Here is a 22271-nt window from a genome sequence, read left to right as displayed (position 1 = left end):
AAAGTCAAGTTCCTGAACATTTATTATACTTCTGCTGCGCACAATAGTATTTTAAGATACTAATAATATTAATAGAATCAAGGAAATGTATGTTAACGTAAAGGAGTTTAATACCTGCTATGAAAGAAAATTACTTTTATTTTTTACAATTAGACGAAAGTACAGATATTGCTGAGAAAGTTAGTCTGTTATGCCTAGTAAGGTTTAGCTTCAATGGATCAGTTGAAGAAGAAATGTTATTTTGCCACACACTAAACACCACTACAACAGGCTAAAACATTTTCGATCTCTTGGATAGTTTTATTCGCGAAAATGGAACTAATTGGTCCAAATGTGTCGGGCTTACACTTACAGCTGATGGAGGTGAGGGATGGGTCGCGAATATGAAAAAACATCAGAAGGTGGGTCGCCAGACATAAAATCCCATTTTCTGGCATTTTATAGCAGGTGTTGATTCTATAGGCCTCAACTGTACGGTTTTTCTCTAGTGTGCACTTTCAAATGAGCTTTAAGGTGTTTCTCCAGTGTGTAGTCGCAAATGTGTTTTCAAAGTATTTCTATGAGAGAACTGCTTGAAACAAATTTCACACTTGTGAGGTTTTTCTCCAGTATGCGTTCTTAAGTGGATTTTCAACTGACCAATAGTAGTAAACTGCTTAAAACAAATTTCACACTTGTGAGGTTTTTCTCCATTGTGCCTTTTTATATGTTTGTGTAAAATACTTCTATCACTAAACTGCTTAAAACAAATTTCACACTTGTGAGGTTTTTCTCCAGTGTGTACTCGCAAATGTCTTTTCAAAGTACCTGCTTCACTAAACTGCTTAAAACAAATGTCACACTTGTGAGGCTTTTCTTCAGTGTGCCTTCTTAAATGTCTGTGTAAATTACTTCTATCGGTAAACTGCTTAAAACAAATTTCACACTTGTAAGGTGTTTCTCCAGTGTGTACTCGCAAATGTGTTTTCAAAGTACCTACTTCACTAAACTGCTTAAAACAAATTTCACACTTGTGAGGTTTTTCTCCAGTGTGAATTCTCAAATGTACTTTTAAATTACATGATAGGTTAAACTGCTTAAAACAAATTTCACACTTGTGAGGTTTTTCTCCAGTGTGCATTCTGAAGTGAGTTTTCAACTGACTGGTAGTAGTAAACTGCTTAAAACAAATTTCACATTTGTGAGGTTTTTCTCCAGTGTGCATGCTCAAGTGAGTTTTCAACTGACTGGTAGTAGTAAACTGCTTAAAGCAAATTTCACACTTGTGAGGTTTTTCTCCAGTGTGTACTCTCAAATGTTTTCGCAAATTATATTTAAGAGAGAACTGCTTAAAACAAATTTCACACTTATGAGGTTTCTCTCCAGTGTGCACTCTCAAATGTCTTTTTAAATGACCTGCTTGACTAAACTGCTTAAAACAAATTTCACACTGGTGAGGTCTTTGTCTAGTCCCAAATTTCATATTTTTATTTAATATTTGTCGCTCAGCGTGTTGAAGTGTATATTTTCCTCTATGAGGTGAATCTGATGTTTCCATAATTGTCATTTTATTTTCCCCCCGCGGACAACCTAAAATACAAACAAACCATAAACATTTTACTGAACCGGAAAATTATTGAAGAAATGCAGGAATGTAATAAATAAAATAGTATTATAGAGTCAGCTATGTGCTGATATTTAAAAATTAATAATTGAGGGTTCACTAATTCAGCATGTATTTGTAGTCAGGATCCTAAACGGGACAGCCAATTTTCTGTGTTACATCGCTTAACCTATGCCGCTAAATAATTTGAACGCTACTTTAAATATAATAGGATTTAACTCATTATTCAGATCTTTTAAAAATCCTTAACCTAAAACTAAATTAATCATTAGATATTTATTTATAAAACAATAAACATCAAGCACACGGTTAACTTCGTAAGTAGAACACCTTAGGTAAAGTGCACGCAATGTAGTTTTGCAAACATCAGCAAGGTTGTTTATGATCACAACATAAACTTGACACAGTAATAAAAAAATATGGGCAAACATATTTACATAACGATGAATTATAAATAAGGGAACGCGAATAGATTCGGGTTAATAGAGTCAGTTAGTTAGTCAAGTTAAATAGTCTTGGGTGTTTGCTACCCTTAGGGCCGGTTTTTCAGTGCTGAGTTAACCTATTTATTTTTTGGTCACCGAAAGATTCATGTTTAATCAGTACTAGGTTAGAGCTTAAACTCGTTTAAGTTAACCACGATTTTGACCGATTCTTGTTAGATAGTTTAACTCCGAATTTTGCGGTTACGATTGCGCATTGGTGCAATGAATGGATCCTGTTTATTTTTTTGAGTACCTGCCTGCCTGATAGAAGGCATTAGTTGGGTTATGTTATTTTCTTTCATCGCGGGAAGTATTCTAATACCTCCCTATTATTATAAGGAAATTATTATTATTGAAATTATAAATTATTATCGTTATTGTATAGGAAGGAATTGTAAGGAAATATATTTAAATATAACTGTAACAGTTACCTATGTTTACACTTACTGTACTTACTTACTTAGTCCTAAGCCTTTCTACCTTTAGGTGTAAGGCTGGTGGAGTTGAGTTTGGCATTGTAGTCTCCATGCTTTCCGATCTTGCGTTAGGTTCCTTGCACTTTCCAATGTCATTCCCTTCTTCTCGACTTCTTTCCGGATTTCATCTACCCACATAACTCTTGGTCTTCCTCTTTTGTTTTCCCCTGCACTCTCGTTTCGAACACTCGTTTTGTAAGCCTCTCGTTCGACATTCTACACACGTGCCCGAACCATCTAAGTTGTCCCTCCACTATTTTTTCATTAATTGGTTCCAGTTTTAGGTTTTGTCTAATTGTTTCGCTTCGTATTTTGTCTGTCCTCTTTCTGTTTGCTATTTTCCTCAGGAACCTCATTTCCATAGCATTGACTCTGGATTTTTGTCTCCCCGTCAATGTCCATGTCTCGCTGCTATACATGATTGTTGGTCTAACTACTGATTTAACGACTGCCGTTTTTACTTTCTCCGGTATCTCTTTTTTCCCCAAAAATGTTGTTTTCATAGCGTTAAATAAGCTTCCTGTTCGTCCCATTCTCTCGTTTATTTCCATGTCTTGTTTACCATTTGCTTCGATTATTACTTCTAGGTATTTAAAATATTCCACTTGCTCTAATTGTTTCCCGTCTCATTCTATTGCGTGTGTCTTCCTCGTATTTGAAATTATCATTGTTTTTGTTTTCTCTGTATTAATTTTCATATTTATGTTTGATAGTTCTTCTTCTAGGATTTCAAGATTGTTCTGTAGGTCTTCTCTGTCTTCTGCTATCAATACCATGTCGTCTGCGAATAGTAGCTCCGATAGTTGAGTCCGTTTCATTTACCAGTATCCTAATGTTAGTTTTCTCATTCTTCTCTTGGCTTTCTTTATCGCTTCATCCAGTACCACTGAGAATAGCAGTGGACTCAGCACGCATCCCTGTTTGACGCGTTGACTTGTAGTAAATTCTCTGGATTCCTCGTTATTGGTTCTTATCGTATTTGTATTAGTTTTGTACATATCCTTTATTACTTCTATTATGTGTCTGTCGACTCCCCTTTCTTTTAGTGTCTTCCATACGTTCTTTCTCCGGATTCTGTCAAACGCCTTTTCCAGGTCAATGAAGCACATATGTATCTCTCTATTCTTCTTGATTACCTTCTCACTTACTTGTCTTAATGTGAATATTAGGTCTTGCGTGCTTATGTCCTTCCTGAATCCACACTGTGTGTCTTCCATAGTTGTGTCTATTTGGGTTTTTATTCTTGTCTCTATTATTCTTGCGAATACCTTCCCAGGGATACTTGATATGGTGATACCTCGGTAATTATTGCAGTTTCGCTTGTCTCCTTTTTTGTGTATTGGTAGTATAATGTCTTTCTTCCAGTCCTTTGGTAATTCGGCTCTATTTATGATATCATTCATTAGTTCTTTCATGCTATCCATTCCCTCTGTCCCCATGAATTTGATCATTTCCGGGGTGATATGATCCTTGCCTGGTGCTTTGCCCAATTTTACTCTTTCTATTGCTTTCTCTAATTCCTCTCTTGTTATGGATTCCACTTGTTGTTCTTCATTCCTTTCTTGTATCTCCCCTATGTTGTCCGTGTCTGCATGAGTTAGCTCTTTGAAATGTTCTCTCCATCTTTCCATTATTTGTTTTTCTTCTGTTAGTACGTTTCCATTCTTGTCTTTTATATTCGGCATCGTGTGCTCTTTCTTTTGTCTGAGTTGTTTTAATGCGCCGTAGTGTATGTACTTACTGTAACAGGATTTAATGCATGATTCCTAGTAATATTTTAAACAGATTATTTTATATTTGTCTACACAGCAAAATACATAATTATTTACCAAAGAGTCTGACTTCTTATTTCCTGGTCAATATGTTCAAATAGTGATAAGACCGTGGTATTTGACAAACAAAATCGGAAAAAAGTCTAAATCGTCTCAGTAATTCTAATTCTCTTCTGTTATGAAACCGCTGTAGACGTTATGAACTAAACAAAGATTCCGAACTTGATATTGCATTGCATTAATATATTTTTTAATTTGGTTATGAAATTGTCTTTTATCTATTTTTCTGTAAAATTAATCATTATTTCTCGAATTGCACATGCGCACGTACAGTTACTGCTGCCAACAGAAGAAAAAAGTAGTGAGCTAACCAAGATTTTCTTAACTTGATTTAAAGCACTGAAAAACGCTATGAGGGTTAAAATATTGGTTAAAATTTAAACTAGGTTAGCTAACCAAAATTTTAACCGCCCACTGAAAAACCGGTCCTTAAAGCAGAATAATGTAGTTTAAAATATCAATTCAATCAGCTGTCAATCGACAGTCAGTCTAAGTGCTTGTGGCTGGTATGCCGAAACTATCAAGGCATCTAACACTTCTCTCCCATACACAGTCTATATCTAATACTTCGAATAGACACCATCCCCCACCAGCACCTTTAGAATATGTGCACTGTACATATGTGCATTAATTTAACATTGAAAAACATTTGAAATAAATAAATAAATTATCTGAATTATGCATTTATTTTAGTTTGTCCCATTTTATTATATTTGTTAGGGCTCGTAATTTGTTATCACTTTATATTATTAATCAATGTCTGAAAAAATATAGAACATCTACATACCTTTCCTAAATGGTTCTCCTCAGATTTAAGAAAATTGACAAGGGTGAAAAAGTATGCACACCTTCTTTATCTTAAAAATCATTCTGACAATGAGTATATGAAGTTTTCACGTCTTAGAGCTAAATGGAAACTGTAAACGTTTATCTGAAATATATTTTAACGGACCGTTCAAGTATTACGTAACGCAGGTTGGGAGGAGGGGGGTCAAAAATCTTCAAAAATTGCGTTACGTAATACTTGAACGCCGTATTACGGTGCGTTACACAGGTGGGGGGTCAATAATCTTGAAAAATCGCGTTACGTAACACTTGAACGCCCCCTAACAACCATATTGGAGGGATTGAGTCAGACCTAATTAATAACCTTAAATCCTTTTGGAAGTATATTAATGACAAAGGGTCAGGTCATCATTTACCTAATTCCTTATTTTACCAGCAACCTACAGCTTCTAATGGTCTAGATATAGCCAAGTTGTTTATGAATTTCTTTCAGACAGTATACATACCTAACAACAATCACTCTCAATTGCCTACAATTTCCGAAATTAAAAACTCAAATGTAAGCATTCATACACATCCTATTTTTGTTTCTGATATTTTTAATTGTATTAGCTTGATTTCCAATAAGCTCACTACTGGTCCAGATGTCCCAAATTTCCTGTTGAAAAAGTGTTTGTCCGATTGTTGTGACATTATTTTTATTATTTAATAAATCCTTGGAAACTTCGACGTTTCCGATGGCCTGGAAGGAAAGTTATATTGTACCTGTATTTAAGATAATGTTGAATATTACCGTAGTATCTGCATCCAATCTGCTATTCCTAAACTGTTTGACTGCCTTGTATCTAAGCAAATTTCTTGGTCTTATCGATATTTACTATCTGAGTCACAACATGGTTTTTGTAAAAATAAGTCCACTGCGACAAATTTGGTATGCTATCAGTCTGACCTTCTTACTCAGATGGAGGATCGTAAGCAAATTGATGCAATATACACAGATTTCTCTAAGGCCTTTGATCGTGTGGATCATCAAGTTCTTTTGTGTAAGTTGGTCTTGTTTGGTTTTCATGCTGAATTTTCGGAGTGGATAAAAAATTACTTAAACGCAGTCAAAGGGTGAAGATTGGTAGTCATCTCTCCGATGAAATAAAACTAAGCTCTGGAGTTCCTCACGGTGGTCATACTTCACCTCTCCTTTTTAACATCTTTGTTAGTGATATAATTTGCTGCTTTCGTAATAGTGTTTAATGTTTGCTAATGATTTAAAATTCTGGAGAGTTATAGAAACGATTAGAGACCAAGATTTGTTACAGGAGGATTTAGACTGTCTATATGCCTGGTGCGTTCAAAATAGACTTAATTTAAATACCAATAAGTGCTCTTTCATAAGTTTTACACATAAGGTTGGGAGGGTTGAAACGAGTTATTCTATATGTAACCAACCACTCAATCGCGTTTCTTCCATTAAAGACTTATGTGTCATTATGGATGAAAAACTTTCTTTTGTAGAACACATTAATACTATTTCTGTAAAGGCATCTATGTTTCTATGTTTCGTTATCAGAAATTGTAAGTGTTTTTCTGTGGTAGCAACGAGATTGGTTTATTGCTCAATTGTTAGATCCTTGTTGGAGTACTGTTGGGTAGTTTGGTCTCCTTACTATCAAAACCTATCGATACGGTCGAGAGGATCCAACATAAATGTTTACGTTACTGCGCATTCAAACCTTATCTAACTATAGTTAACCATGATTACTCAACTGCAGAATCCCATCTCTCTCTGTACTAAACTGTATTTCTTCTCAGATTACATCGTGACATCTCTGGTGCAATCTTTCTACATAAGTTGATTAACCCACAAATTGAATGTCTAAGTCTCTTGAGCCAAACTGATTTTAATGTTCCCTATCGAGCCCTGCGCTATCATAAAACCAAAGAATATATAGTGAGTAGAAGGGTACGGCCCTGTAACGTTTTAGCATAGAATCTTGCGTTCCAACTGAGTAGGTGCTATGGAGGTGCATAGATCTGACAACGTCCGTAGTCACCGTCATCTCATCATCGCCCGCACTGCGGCCGCAACATCCCTCGTCAACAAGCCTGCTTATAAAGGTGACCATCTGTTTCATATAAAAGCTTCTTCTAGGGCTATATATTCGTTGATAAAACACTCAGTGTCTCTTACCACAGAACATCCTATGGGTTTCATAAAAATATGTTGCTCCACAATATTGATATGATACGAAATTATTATATAAAAGTAAATTAATTTATTGTATTTTGCTTGCAGTACTGCATTTTAATAATTAATTTTATTTACTACATACAATTGTTTACCTTTTAATAACATAACCTTAATATTAATTTTTCTTCTTATAACTTGTTTTGGACTATGGACTTGACAATTATCCAGCAACCAGACTAATATAATTGGCCAATATAATTAAAAGTGCGAAAAGTGTTGCCGAGCTATGAAACCAGGTGTCGCTTATTCGAACTTGCACGGTCCCAATATTCAGTGATCCAAGTATTTTGTTGTTAAAGATGTTCAAAATTGTACGCGTTTCATAGTAACAATATATTATTAAAATATCACTTTATCACTTTTCCTCTTTTCTCGATTATTAGTTTTTGTTGTACAGTAGATAAATTATTACAATCACTGAATACATAGTTAGTGAAAAAAATTATCAGTAGTAATTGCACAAGAGCTCTAAAATTATTGAATTTTTCCCGAATGATACTTTGACAGTACGAGCCGAAGGCGAGTGAAATTATGTCGAAGTGTCACGAGGGCAAAAATTATATATTAATTTTAGAGATCGAGTGCAATTTGTTGCGATTATTTCATGAATAAAACTGTTCAAAACCAAAATTTTATTGTAATTTATTTATGTAAGTACAAATTAGTACAATTAAACACACAGTTGTTATAAATATTTTACGGTTGAAAATAATCACTTTTATAATTTTTAAAACATTACTTGTCATTAATATCACTGAATGTATTTTTTCATAGCAACGAAGGGCATCTGACGTAATATACTTGACGACGGGAAATTATCAAAAATTATCAGTTTAATTTCTGTAGCTTTCTATTGGTCAGAATCTCCTATGAATGAAATAATCATATTAATTAACTGAATTAATAGTTAAGGCAATTAATTATACAAGTAACAGTTATCCAAGAACATTCAAAAGTCATCTTTAAAGTTAATGATGACATTGTCAAGTAAAGTTTACATATCCATACCAGTGAGAATTTTACTTCACGTAATTTGCCGTGTAAAGACAGAAAAAGTAGAGATAGCCGTAAAATATTTGCGAATTATGTACCGATGGCCTTAATACGTCTTGTTAAATTAAGTGTTATATGTTATATTTGTTACATTTTATATTTTAGGTATATTGTGATTATTTGTATTATTGCATTGTCTTCTTTCATGAGTACTACTTTTATTGTGTTGATGCTACTTATTATTATTATTTACTTTATAATTATACTATTAATGGGCTTTTCCCGTATGATTAATAAATAACTAGATAAATAAATAAATAAAATGTCAAAATCTCAAAAATGTGCACTTAGTGAGTTTTACCTTTAATAGGACGACTTGTGAAGTTCTTCTCCAGTGTGTACTCTTAAATGTTTTTTTAAACTTTGTTATTGGTTAAATTGCTTAAAACAAATTTCACACTTGTGAAGTTCTTCTCCAGTGTGTACTCTCAAATATGCTTTTAAACGATTTGCTTGGGTAATAGAAGAGGGGTTGGTGATAGAAGAGTGAAAATTAAGGGTTGTACGTATTTTTTAATTCTACATCATATAAAATTAAAGTAGACAATTTTGTCCAAAAAAATAAAAGTCAGGGGGCAACCCCCTATCATAACTTATGGGTATGAAAAATAGATTACAACCTATTCTCAGTCCTAGAGGATATGTGTAAAATTTTATAAAAATCGGTCAAACCGTTTCGGAGGAGTATGGTAACTAACGCTGTTACGGAAGAATTTTCTGTATATAGAAGTAACTGTGAATTAAATAATAAAAGCGGATAACTTTGACCGTAATTAACCTAGGCAAAAAGTTCTTTTTTTTAAATTCGTGTAAAAATACCAGCTTTTGAAATCCCAAAGTAGATTTACTCTACAGTCGATATTAACAAAGCTATTCAATTGTTTATAAGCCAAAAATGACTTTTTATTGATTTTTTTTAAATACTTTGAAAATATAAGTATTCTTCTTTCATGTGGTTTCCACAGAATTGCTGTATCATTATAATTGTCTGAATAATAGGGTAAAGTCGGGTAATGGCAGACACGCGGCTAAATCCGGACACATTATATTTTGGCCAGAGTCTGTGGCCAGACTAAATCTCTAATATTTACTTTGTCGCGCTAAGTGTAGCAATACAGTAGTGCTACGCTTGTAAATTTCTCAAACGAAAAGTGATTTCTTGAGTATGCATTACAACAAACTGTTTTTTAAAGGTAGGTAAATATTTTTAAATATTGCAATATTTGTCTCTCCAGTGCAGGTATTTGAATATGATTCTTTAGTGAGCATTTGAACATAATTATTTTCATTAATTCCTTATGAGATCGCCGTTATAACCTAATATTTTTGAACATGCATTTCGGCTAATACCGGACACATGATTTTGGTTAATGGCGGACAAGCGGGTAATTGCGGACTGACCCCTTTTCTTACCTGCAGCGACTCTGAATGATAGCAGACCAGTGAAGAGACCGAAAATAATTTAAATATTACACGTGTTCAAAAGGAGAATGAAACAACTTCTGAAAAATCATCAACTGAAGTCAAATGCCGTTCAACAACTGAGAAATCTCCCATTCCTTTGACTTCAACTAAGAATGAGAACAAAGCGTCAGCTGAAGTAAATAAGACAGAAAACGATGCTGTAGTAACCAGTTATGTATAAATATCAGCATTGCCTTGTGCATCGGAAACAAAATAGAAGACTCGAAACAGCAAAAGACAACACTCTAAAATTTTTACTTCAACACCATTTAAAGCAGAACTAGAAGAAAAATGTCTAAAAAAGTTGACTCTTCAAAGCGAATTATTGCGAAAAGGAGAATTGTGGAAGAAAAGCAATCCGAGAAGCAAGAAAAATCTAAGAGAAACAAAGGTAAACTATGCGGGCGAAACTGATCAGCAAAAAATTTTTTGGGACAGTGAAGAAGACAAAGATATTAATGAAGATATTTGCTTAGTCTGAGGAGAATTTGGAAAAAACGAGGTATGGATGAGATGCACATTATGTACACTTTGGGCTCATAAAGCATGTACTGATGCACAAAAAAATATTTGTGTGTGACTTTTGCCAATAAAATTGGGAAACGGCTAATAGCGGCCCTCTGGCGCCATTACCCGACAAGCATGGCTAAAACCGGACACAACTCTATTTTTTAATGTTTATTACATTAGTTGTATCGTTGTTTATGCTGCTTTTTAAATAAAGTATCAATAAGTAGTCTTTATCATTTAATTTGCACATGTTTTAAATACTATGAAGTAATAATTGATATTTTTATAGGTAAAATACCTTAAGCGTCCGCTATTACCCGCATTTACCCTACCATTGCAAAAAAGCTCTTTGGTATAAACAAATTGAATAAAATTTTAAGTAATTGACGAATCATCTTGAAATTGTTTATGCATTATATTATGTACTGGTTGAATCAACTTTTTGTGCAATATCAAAGACTTCAAAGTTCATTTTCGCAAAAGTTATAGCAAATTTTTTATTTTCGAAATTCTAGTCTTATTTTGCAATTAGCAAAGTAACAAATGATCGTACCAAAATTCAAAAACTGCCATTTTAAACCTTTGCTCATCTACTAAAAGATAAATACTCTAAATAAGATATTTTTCCGCAAATCGCCAGGAAATTTTGACATTCCTGTCAAAATTTCTTGAAGAAAAAGTCAGGACTTCCTTACTGTAAGGAAATGTCATTTCCTTACTGTAAGGAAATGATATTTCCGTACAGTTGTTAGTGTTCTACATAAATGATAGAAAACACATTGCTTAAAAGGAATTAATTTATATTTTGAAAACATCAAGTCATTGACAATTCAACCTCAATACGTTTCCATAGTAACCCAAGTAATTTTATTAGGAATTTCAAAGCACCATTTATTTGGGAATAAAATTATCGCGTTTTTTTTAAATCAATCAATATCTGTCGAATTTTAAACGATTTGCGGAAAAATAGTATGTTTACCTCGTAGGAAAAGCCACATTCCTGGACTCTGTGTTGCTAAGTCTCGGCTTGCGCCTCGACTTAGCAATCTTCACAGTCGTCCAGGAACGTTAAGCTTTTCCTACCCGGTAAACAATGTACTATTACTTTTAAACCCTACCCGGGGTACTGGAGTACCCCAAGCAAAATTAATTTTAGTATGATTCTTGGAATTTTAAAGATTCAGCGCCGACAAGCTCGGTATAGTGTATGTTTCGTTCAGTTGCTCCCGATACGCAACGCTACATAGAGGTATTGGGGTACAGTAATACTTGGCTTGGTCAACTTTACCAGCATATCTTCCGGAAGATATCCGGAGATTTTGAAGGAAAGTGGACCTAATGAAATTCAAGAAGAAACTCATGTAAATTCAGCCAGATGCAGATTCTGTGTGCGATCCCGAGACCGTAAGAGCGGAACGAGGTGCAATGTGTGGAAAAAATTCATCTGTGCAGAACATCAAATTAAAGTGTGTCCAGGATGTTATGAGAAACAATAATGTTCACAGCGTTATTAAAATTCGTTAGTTATATTTGTGTTAAAAAGTTGTTTTTAATAAATTTATTCAAACATTACTTTTTGACTTATTTTTTAATGGGGTACTAGTGTACCCCAGATCAGTGTATGTGTAATTTTAAATATGGGTAAGGTTTAAAGGTTAATTACCCTATTTTTACCTGTAGCGATTTAAATGAAAAAACTGCTATTTTTGACACTTATTTGTTAATAACTAAAATGGCACCTATGTACGCCGTTGCTCCCGCCTGGCGGCGCTAGTGTAGTTGGAGGTCAAAGTTTTGACTATTCGTGAAGTTTGTATATGGTGTTTTTGATTATGATTTAATAAATAATAAATTATGGCCGAAATATACGGATCTTGGAGACTGTTTGTGCGTTGAAAAAACGAATTGAGAAGGGATGCGAGAGTTACTGGAAAAAGGAAGCACTTATCGATTGATAAACTATATTTAATCATCGTCTTAATGTTTTATTTCTATAGCTCAGAGGGTATTTATTTGGTATTGATTCACTCCCCACACGAGTCTGACAACTGTGTATAATAAGTATGATATGTGCGATCTGCCTTACTTTTTTTATCAATTTAAAATTCACAATTAAGTGCGCTCAGCATTAATTTTTGTGTTTATCTTATTTAAAAATGTGATATTTTCAAAATATGGCCGCCATGGCAGTTGCGCATTTGGTGTAAATTTGGTTTAAGCATGGGTTGAGCGCAGTTGATTCTGCAATGTTGTCTTATTAAAAAAAAAAAATTATAATTCCTTATGGAAATAGAGAATGTGTTAATTTCATTAAGTATAATTATTTGGGTGTTTGTCTACGTGAAAGGCGACCTTAAATTTAAGGTGAAATTAGAAAAAATTAGGGTTAGGTTTGGTCAGGTTATGTTTTAGGTAGTCACTAAAAAATATTGAGAACTTGAGAAATATTTAAAATTAGTATTTCACATTTTTCTATATTATTACTTCAAATATAAATTTTTTTACATGTTCACTCCATAAAAAGTGATTGTAGATGTGGCAACAGTGTGAATGTATATAAAATTGCATATCTTAATCCGTGCGTATAAATTTTGATCTGAATTTTATAGTGAAGTATTCTATTTTTTACAGTCGAATCTGGGGGCAATACATAATCTGTTTCAACAAAATGTTTATTGCAGATACGTGCATTTATTCTCGGCACATATTTATTCCTTCTTATTGCTACAATCCACTTTTTTCTCATCAGAATATCTTTGGGAAACCTGTGTCCTGATGTTCTCGATGAGCACAAATACACAGCACAACATTGAGGGATTTTATTTTCTCAAGTTTAATTCACACAGCGAAACAAATATGCAATATTTACTTGGAAATATATTGATTTGAAGTATTGACGTAAGTTAACATGACCTCCAACTACACGAGCGCCACCTACGTTGAGCTTTCCAGATTAGCTGCCATTTTCGTTCGAACTGTGACAGGCATTTTTGTATTTATAATTTATTAGGTATATAGTACCCAAAAACCCATTTGCAACCTGACTGGTCAAGTGTCCCGACAAAAACCTTATTTATCTGAACTAGTTCTGAAAGGATGAAGAAGATGGGGTTTCTCCAGTGTGCACTCTCAAATGTGTTTTTAAACTACATGCTTCACTAAACTGTCTAAAACAAATTTCACACTTGTGAAGTTCTTCTCCAGTATGTACTCTCAAATGTCTTTTCAAATTATGTGCTATACTAAACTGTTTAAAACAAATTTCACACTTGTGAGGTTTTTCTCCAGTGTGTATTCTCAAATGTCTATTCAAATGACCTGCTTCACTAAACTGTTTAAAACAAATTTCACACTTGTGAGGTTTTTCCCCAGTGTGCACTCTCAAATGAATATTTAAATAACCTCTCTGAGAAAACTGCTTAAAACAAATTTCACACTTGTAAGGTGTTTCCCTAGTATGCACTCTCAAATGTATTTTCAAATTATCTTTTGTAGTAAACAGCTTAAAACAAATGTCACACTTGTAAGGCTTTTCTCCAGTGTGGCGTTTCAGATGTATGTTCAAATTACCTTTTAGGCTAAACTGTTTAAAACAAATTTCACATTTGAAAGACGATTCTCCCGTGTGAACTTTCATATGTCCATCCAAAGTACTTTTATAAATGAACTGTTTAAGACAAATTTCACATTTGTATGGCGCTTCTCCCGTGTGAACTTTCATATGTCCATCCAAAGTATTTTTATAAATGAACTGTTTAAGACAAATTTCACATTTGTAGGGCGCTTCTCCAGTGTGCACTTTCAAATGAGTTTTCAAAACGTATGCTCGACTAAACTGTTTAAAACAAATTTCACACTTGTGAGGTTTTTCTCCAGTGTGAATTCTCAAATGTACTTTTAAATGACCTGCTTGGGTAAACTGCTTAAAACAAATTTCACACTTGTAAGATCTTTGCCCAGTCCAAACTTCCATAATTGTATTTGATATTTTTCCTTCTGCGTGTTGACCTGTACATTTTTCTTTATGAGATGAATGTAACGTTTCCATAATTTCCATTTTATTTTCCACTTGGTGACAATCTAAAATACAAAACAACTATAAACTGTTACAGAAATTGTTTTGCAGAAATACAGAAATAAAATAAATAAAGTAAAGTTATAGCGCAAGAGGGCAGTAGAACCAGTTGATGTTACCGAAGTATGGTGGTTGTTGAAGTTGCTTTTACCCTTACGTGAGGTTGGATAGCAGGAATACACTAAAATACTCAGATCTCGTTTATTCAGTGAACAAATACCATATAAGTGTATTAAGTTGACAGCTGATTATATTATTCTGCTCTAAATGATAGCAAACCCCACAACCAACAAACTCTCCCATCTACTCAAGCTTTCTTATTTATCAACACATCGTTATGTAAAAATATGTTTGTCGTTGTTTTTTCATTACTGTGTCAAGTTTATATTACATCACAAACAACCTTGCTGATGTCCGCAAAACTACATGCGTAAATTATTTACTTCCCTACGCTGTTCTACGTGCGAAATTAAACATGTGCTTGATGTTCATAATTTAGGGATTTTGAAAAGATCTGAATATTAAATCGTGTTACAGGGGCATTGTTCTTCTTCTAGTGCCTACTCCACTAATGAAGGTTGTCTATAACCATTGCAAATTTGTCTCTATTTTCTGCTTTTCTGAAAAGCATTTGTGTGTTTAACCTGTTCTAGTCGCGAATGTTTTTCAGCCAGGATATTTGTCGTCTACCAGGACCCATTTTTCCTTCGATTTTATCCCTCATAATCAGGTGTAATCTTCCTATCTAAATTCTTAAATCCTATCTTTAACAAATCAGTACAAATTGTCGGATACGCAGATGACATAGACATCATAGGTAGATCTAAAGAATCTCTGACTGAAGTATTTCGGTCGTTAGGAGCATCTGCACAGAGAATGGGGCTAAATATAAATGTTCAAAAGACCAAATATATGTGTTGCACTAGGTCAAGCAACCCGACACCTACAAGAATAATTGACGACCTAGAACTGGAAGGTCATATACTTAGGCTGGCTGCTAACTAAAGATAACAATGTCAGTGAAGAAATTAAAAGAAGACTAGTGCTCGCCAATAAGTGCTACTATGGCTTAAGAAGACAGATGGCCTCAAAAATACCTAGAAAAATTAAATTGACTGTCTACAAAACACTAATAAGACCAGTGCTAACATATGGCTCAGAAACTTGGTCACTTATTCAGAATGACCAAGAACTGCTCAAACGTTTTGAGCGAAAAATTCTAAGACGAATATATGGTGGTATAAAAGAACAAGGTTTGTGGCGCAGGCGTTACAACTTCGAGTTGTATAGAAATTTTGGAGAACCTGACGTTGTACAATTTATTAAGATAGCACGCCTTAGATGGATAGGTCATGTAATCAGGCGACAGGAAGATGCCATAGTCAGAAAAGTTTTTGACCGAAGAGGGTCGATAGGACAACGAGCAAGAGGAAGACCGAGACATAGGTACCAAGACAACCTAGAAAATGATTTGAAATCTATTGGAATTAGAGCATGGAGAAGAGTTGCCAGAGACAGGGGCGAATGGAGGATTGTTCTGAAGAAGGCTTTGGCTCATAAAGGGCTGTAACGCCACTGATGATGATGATGATGATCAGGTGTAATAACTTTATAAAAATCAATAAAATAACCCTATATAAATCAATATATGGATGTATAATATGTCAATAAAGTGTAAAATAGCGCATACAAACTAATCAATACAATAAAAGTTTACCAATAAAGTTTATTAAAACACATGCAATAAATATTAGACATTTAAACACTATATATTTAGTTCCAACCATGTGAAACGTTCGAAGCAATGTTCAGACCGGCAAATGATGACATGAAGTTCGAGAAACGATGAGTAAATTTGAATTTTATCAGCAATATGATGTAGAAACAAATAATATGTAGCAATTGTACGTTACCAATGCTTCTAGGTAAACTTCACTCCTTCACAAGATGGCCCACTTGGACCATTGGCACTTAACACTAGCTTATTCTTCGTGGACTGCACCAGCACAATGATGATTTTGCCCCCGCTAAGTGGGTTTAAATAGACCAATTTTTTGTTGCGCAATTAAAGAAAATTGGTTTAGGGTTTATTACCTCTTTTATGAGTTCCGTTTCGGGATGCAGTAACCATGATTAGAAAGATGGCATATCGGCACGTTTTCAATAGCAATAAACAAAGTTTTAATTAAAAGTTCATATACTAGACGCGACACTTTTTTACAATGGTCTGTAACAATCTACATCGGGAAGAACCATAAGTTACAAGAAAATTGCGGAACTGCAACAATGTTATATTTGTTACATTTTATATTTTAGGTATATTGTGACTGTTTGTATTATTGCATTGTATCCTCTTATGAGTATGTACTACTTTTATTGTGTTGATGCTAGTTATTATTATTTACTTTATAATTACACTATTAATGGGGTTTTCCCGTATGGTTAATAAATAAATAAATAAAATGTCAAAATCTCAAAAAAGTGCACTTAGTGAGTTTTACCTCTAATAGGATGACTTGTGAAGTTCTTCTCCAGTGTGTACTCTTAAATGTTTTTTTAAACTTTGTGATTGGTTAAATTGCTTACAACAAATTTCACACTTGTGAGCTTTTTTTTTCCAGTGTGCACTCTCAAATGTCTTTTCAAATTATGTGCTATACTAAACTGTTTAAAACAAATTTCACACTTGTGAGGTTTTTCGCCAGTGTGCACTCTCAAATGTCTTTTCAAATGACATGCTTGACTAAACTGCTTAAAACAAATTTCACACTTGTGAGGTTTTTCTCCAGTGTGCACTCTCAAATGTCTTTTCAAAGTACCTACTTCACTAAACTGCTTAAAACAAATTTCACACTTGTAGGGCACTTCTCCAGTGTGCACACTTAAATGTTTTTTCAAAGTACATACTTCACTAAACTGCTTAAAACAAAGTTCACACTTGTGAGGTTTTTCGCCAGTGTGCACACTCAAATGTCTTTTCAAATGACCTACTTCACTAAACTGCTTAAAACAAATTTCACACTTGTGAGGTTTTTCTCCAGTGTGCACTCTCAAATGTACTTTCAAATGACCTGCTTCACTAAACTGTTTATAACAAATTTCACACTTGTGAGGTTTTTCGCCAGTGTGCACTCTCAAATGTCTTTTCAAATTATGTGCTATACTAAACTGTTTAAAACAAATTTTACACTTGTGAGGTTTTTCTCCAGTGTGCACTCTCAAATGTACTTTCAAATGACCTGCTTCACTAAACTGCTTAAAACAAATTTCACACTTGTAGGGCACTTCTTCAGTGTGCACTTTCAAATGATGTTTCAAAGCGTGTGCTCGACTAAACTGTTTGAAACAAATTTCACACTTGTAAGACGTTTTTCCAGTGTGAAGTTTCGCATGCGTTTTCAAATTACTTTTATGATTAAACTGTTTAAGACTTTCGCACTTGTATGGTTTCTCTTCAGTGTTTACTCTTAAATGTGTTTTTAAACTACTTGCTTGGGTAAACTGCTTAAAACAAATTTCACACTTGTAAGATCTTTGCCCAGTCCGAACTTCCGTAACTTTATTTGATATTTTTCCTTCTGTGTGTTGACCTGTACATTTTTCTTTATGAGATGAATGTAACGTTTCCATAATTTCCATTTTATTTTCCACTTGGTGACAATCTAAAATACAAAACAACTCTAAACTGTTACAGAAATTGTTTTGCAGAAATACAGAAATAAAATAAATAAAGTAAAATTATAGCGCAAGAGGGCAGTAGAACCAGTTGATGTTACCGAAGTATGGTGGTTGTTGGAGTTGCTTTTACCCTTACGTGAGGTTGTGTAACAAAAATAAGAAAACTTCTGTTGGAGTGAAAGTAAAAAGAAAGATATACTCCAACAGAAGTAAGGAAAAAAAACTATATAACTAGATGTAAGCTATGGGACAAATATATGAGACATAATACGTAGAGATATAGATGTAAAGAAAAGGGTGAAGTGGCTTCTACGTTGAGAAGCCGCAGTAAGAAAAAATACTACTTTCCAGTAGTATTAGTGGAGGAAAGTGAAAGGATGTAGAACTGAAGAGAAGGGGGTATTAAAAGGGATAATAGGGATAGCAGTAGAAGTATGGAGAGACAGAGGCAAACTGAATAGAGTTGGCTAGCAAGAGATACAAGAGAACAACTTGACACTCAAGGATGGATACGGCTCGTTTGCATGCCTGTCGAAGAACAGTAGCTCTATGTAGATAGTAATGATGACTAAAAGGTGAACTAATAAAATAAGAATAATGTACTGAAGAGGAATGAAGATGAATAATTTCTAAAGACGAACAAGATAAATAAATCTAACAAATCATGGGCGCCATGAAAATGATCTTCGATCATTCTCCCAGGTATCTTATACTGCTGTCAAATATTAAATATATCAAACCTGTAATAATGAACATAAAGGAATAATAAAATTCATGATATACAAAATAAATAAACATTTATTAAAATAACTACTAGATTTTTGACAACCTCTGAGTTACACAAAGTGCATATCCTGTGACTCTAACATGACAAAAGTTATACAAAAGTTATATTTGTGCTAACTACAATAACTAATCTGTTACAAATTACATAAATACCTCTCACTTACATATAGGGTACAACTCACATGATATTTCTACCCAATGGTTATAGTACGCTTGCTACGTACAACTGAATTAAAACCCGAAAAATATGACTAAGAGAAAAGAGAAGAGAAAATACATGATGAATTAAGCAAAATGAATTAATACAAGTTATAAAAATGAAGCTAAGATAAATACCGAAACGATGACCTAAATTACCCGAGCAAATTCAATAAAATAAAGTAGCGACGAATTAACTGAATAAATGAAATAAAGCGAATAAATAATAACATATTTGGGAAACAAGCAAGTAATATTACAAAAATAAATATCAGACCAATAATAAAATATAAAAACCTAATTTTCTAGGCGTATTACCTTGTGTACACAAGTAACTAACCATAAGTTTGGGAACCTAATACAATAGTATACAAATATGTCATATTAAAAAAAACCAGAGGTAAACTAAATCTGGAAAAAAAATTAATTAACCGAGAGTCTGAAATGTAAAAAAACCAATAGTTACTAAAACACATCACTAAATGTTCCCAAACCAATACCTTCATCCAAAGACTTCAAGGTAAAGTCCGATGCTGCAATCCAAAATTGTAGAGTTTAAAGCAAACTTTTTAGATTTACTTTGCTTCGTTTTTTATTGTGCAACAGTGTTAACTACTACGCCTCTGCTTTTATCCATTCAGCAATTCCTTGGTTAACCTTCTTGATCGTATGATCAGCCAGCAGGAGATGCGCGGGGAAGTGCACGAACTCAGGGTCACTAGGTCGGACCATATTAAATGAGATCATAATATTATTACACATGGGATTCGTTTTTTCGCATTCGTAAGATTCACATCACACAAGAGACAGAAAAATCACTACGCGAAGCTACCGGCTTTTTGTAACGTAAATATCTAGTTGTAATTATATTTGTTTGTTTAACCGAACCGCCCTTAAAATAATCAGTTCATTTTTGAAGTTGTTCTTTTTTATTTAAATAAATCATTCTAACAAGTGTTAAGTTTTTCATCACCTGATGCTAGCTTACACAGGATAAACGCGAAGATACAAACCCGCCTTCTGTCCAAATTTTCTATGGTCCTTGCGAGACGAATCGGTTTTTACAAACAAATTAGACTTTGCCGGTGTGTTTCCCGCGAGTGGTAGAAAAAACAGTTTCTTCGGCGCGCTGTAAAGATACCGTAGTGCCAAATCAAACATTTTTACCGGAATTTTTTCCCGTGTGTGAATCAAAATAGACATACGCCGTTATTTTAAAACCGCAGTATAGTTTTTGAACAATTTGTGTATGGAAGACTGTTATGCTGTTATCTGCAACCGTCCTTCTGGTGCCACAAGTTAAATTATCAACAAGAATAGTGCAATCCTGGTAACTACTATCTTTTCCTTAATTAATATTTAATATTGCCTCTTAAATTCACTTTTTTGAATATAATTTTGACTATTGTTTAATACACGGCTCAAGTGTATAGTGTATTCATTATAAAGCTGCTTGAAACGATATTTTTCATTGTGACAATACAATCTTGCATCATTTTTAGATTTTTTCATTAAATAGCAATAAAATGACTGACATTAAGTCTTTGGTGTATTCAAGGGGACGCGTTAAGGCTTCCTTGACCAACACTGAAAAATTTGTAGCCGACAGCAAGTCTGATGCAACTTTTTTATTGGACAAAAGTAATTATTTGAAGCTAGAGACTAGATATGATAAATTGACTAATTTGTTGGAGGAATTTGAAGACTTGCAATTTCAAATTAAAAATATAGAACCGGAAGATGACGAAGATTCGTCAGCTTTCGAAGCAAGGTATTTTAACGTTTGTGGTGAGCTTAAATATTTAATGTCGAAATTTTCTGATAATAGAAACAAATCATTTGTTAATTCGGAGTCTGTGAGCTGTCCCATTTGTAAAAATGACCATAGTATTTTTAAATGTAATGATTTCCTAAAATTACGTCCCTTTGAGAGACTAAATTGTGTACGGAGTGCAAAGCTTTGCACAAATTGTTTAAAGTCAGGTCACAATTCAAGGTTTTGTAAAGGTAATGGATGCAAAATTTGTAGATTAAAGCATAACGTTTTATTGCATCTCAAAGAAAACACCAATAATGATAATTCAAGTTGAATGAATGACCAGGCACGGGCAGATACTGGTCAAGGCACTTCCCAGCCTGAAGCTTCTGCTTCATCTGCTACATTAACGGTTCGTTTGAACTCATCAGTTTTGTTATCAACCACTGTGGTTGAAGTTTTTGATAAAGATAATCAGAGACATCGTTGTCGTCTATTGCTGGACTCTGGAAGTCAGAGTAACTTCATAACTTACGAGTTTTTCAATACGCTAAATTTAAGTAGCGAAAAAGTAAACTTTGCTGTTACCGGAATTGGGAAAACTCCCACAAATTTGCGTCATAAGGCTACCATTCGATATAAGGCCCTTAAGAATCAGTATTCTGATCAGCTTTCCTGTTTTTTGATAGACAATATTTGTGCCCATATGCCAGCATCAATTGTTAATATTTCCGAATTAAACATTCCGAAAAATGTGGTTCTCGGTGATCCCGAATTTCATATACCGCAAAAAATTGACATGTTGATCGGTGCCGAACATTTTTATAAATTGTTGAAAGTAGGCCAAATTAGGTTAGGTAAAAATTTACCTATTTTGCAAAACACTTGTTTAGGCTGGATTATATCAGGTCCGATGCCTGTCGTAAATAATTCATTCAATAATAGCTATGTAGGTCACTCAAGTGTGTGTGATTTGAATGAAACTGTAAGTAAATTTTGGGAATTGGAAAATGTTCAAGCTTCTTGTAATTTATCCGAGGAAGATGAATTTTGTGAAACACATTTCATTAAGACTACAGTCAGAAAGCCAGATGGTCGTTTTGTCGTCTCCTTACCTTTCCACGATTCACCAGATAAGTTGGGTGCCTCTTATAATAATGCCTTGAAAAGGTTTAAAAGGCTGCAAGTAAAATTCAGTCAAAATGCAACATTCTCAAATAAATACAACGCCTTTATGGAAGAGTACGAAAAATTAGGACATATGTCCAGATTAGATCTAAATAAAAACCCTAGGTATATATTGCCACATCATGGGGTAGTTAAA

At 33.9% G+C, this 22271-nt stretch overlaps 1 protein-coding gene across 4 annotated transcripts in view; it reads right to left on the bottom strand.

Moving 5' to 3' along the window:
* The window catches only part of LOC126887646 (zinc finger protein 664-like), a 66331-nt gene that overhangs the window by 8686 nt on the left and 35374 nt on the right, over positions 1-22271 (bottom strand). The window contains exons 2-3 of one of the 4 annotated variants that reach the window (XR_007699127.1): positions 17031-18191; positions 5-8781 (exon numbers count right to left, since the gene is read on the bottom strand). The exons of 1 other annotated variant lie outside the window; for it this stretch is intronic. Coding sequence is in view for 2 of the 3 variants with exons in the window: in XM_050655255.1 (XP_050511212.1) it covers positions 17086-18191 (1106 nt within the window). In the remaining variant the exon portion in view is untranslated. Of the gene's footprint in view, positions 1-4; positions 14535-16241; positions 18192-22271 lie in introns of those variants that run through there. 2 more of the 4 variants (XM_050655257.1, XM_050655255.1) reach the window with 2 other exon arrangements.

Source organism: Diabrotica virgifera, chromosome 7, assembly GCF_917563875.1.
Source record: "Diabrotica virgifera virgifera chromosome 7, PGI_DIABVI_V3a".
In the NCBI taxonomy this organism is placed as follows: Eukaryota; Metazoa; Arthropoda; class Insecta; order Coleoptera; family Chrysomelidae; genus Diabrotica; species Diabrotica virgifera.
Note: the sequence above shows the minus strand (reverse complement) of the source record. Positions and strands in the feature narration are given on the sequence as shown.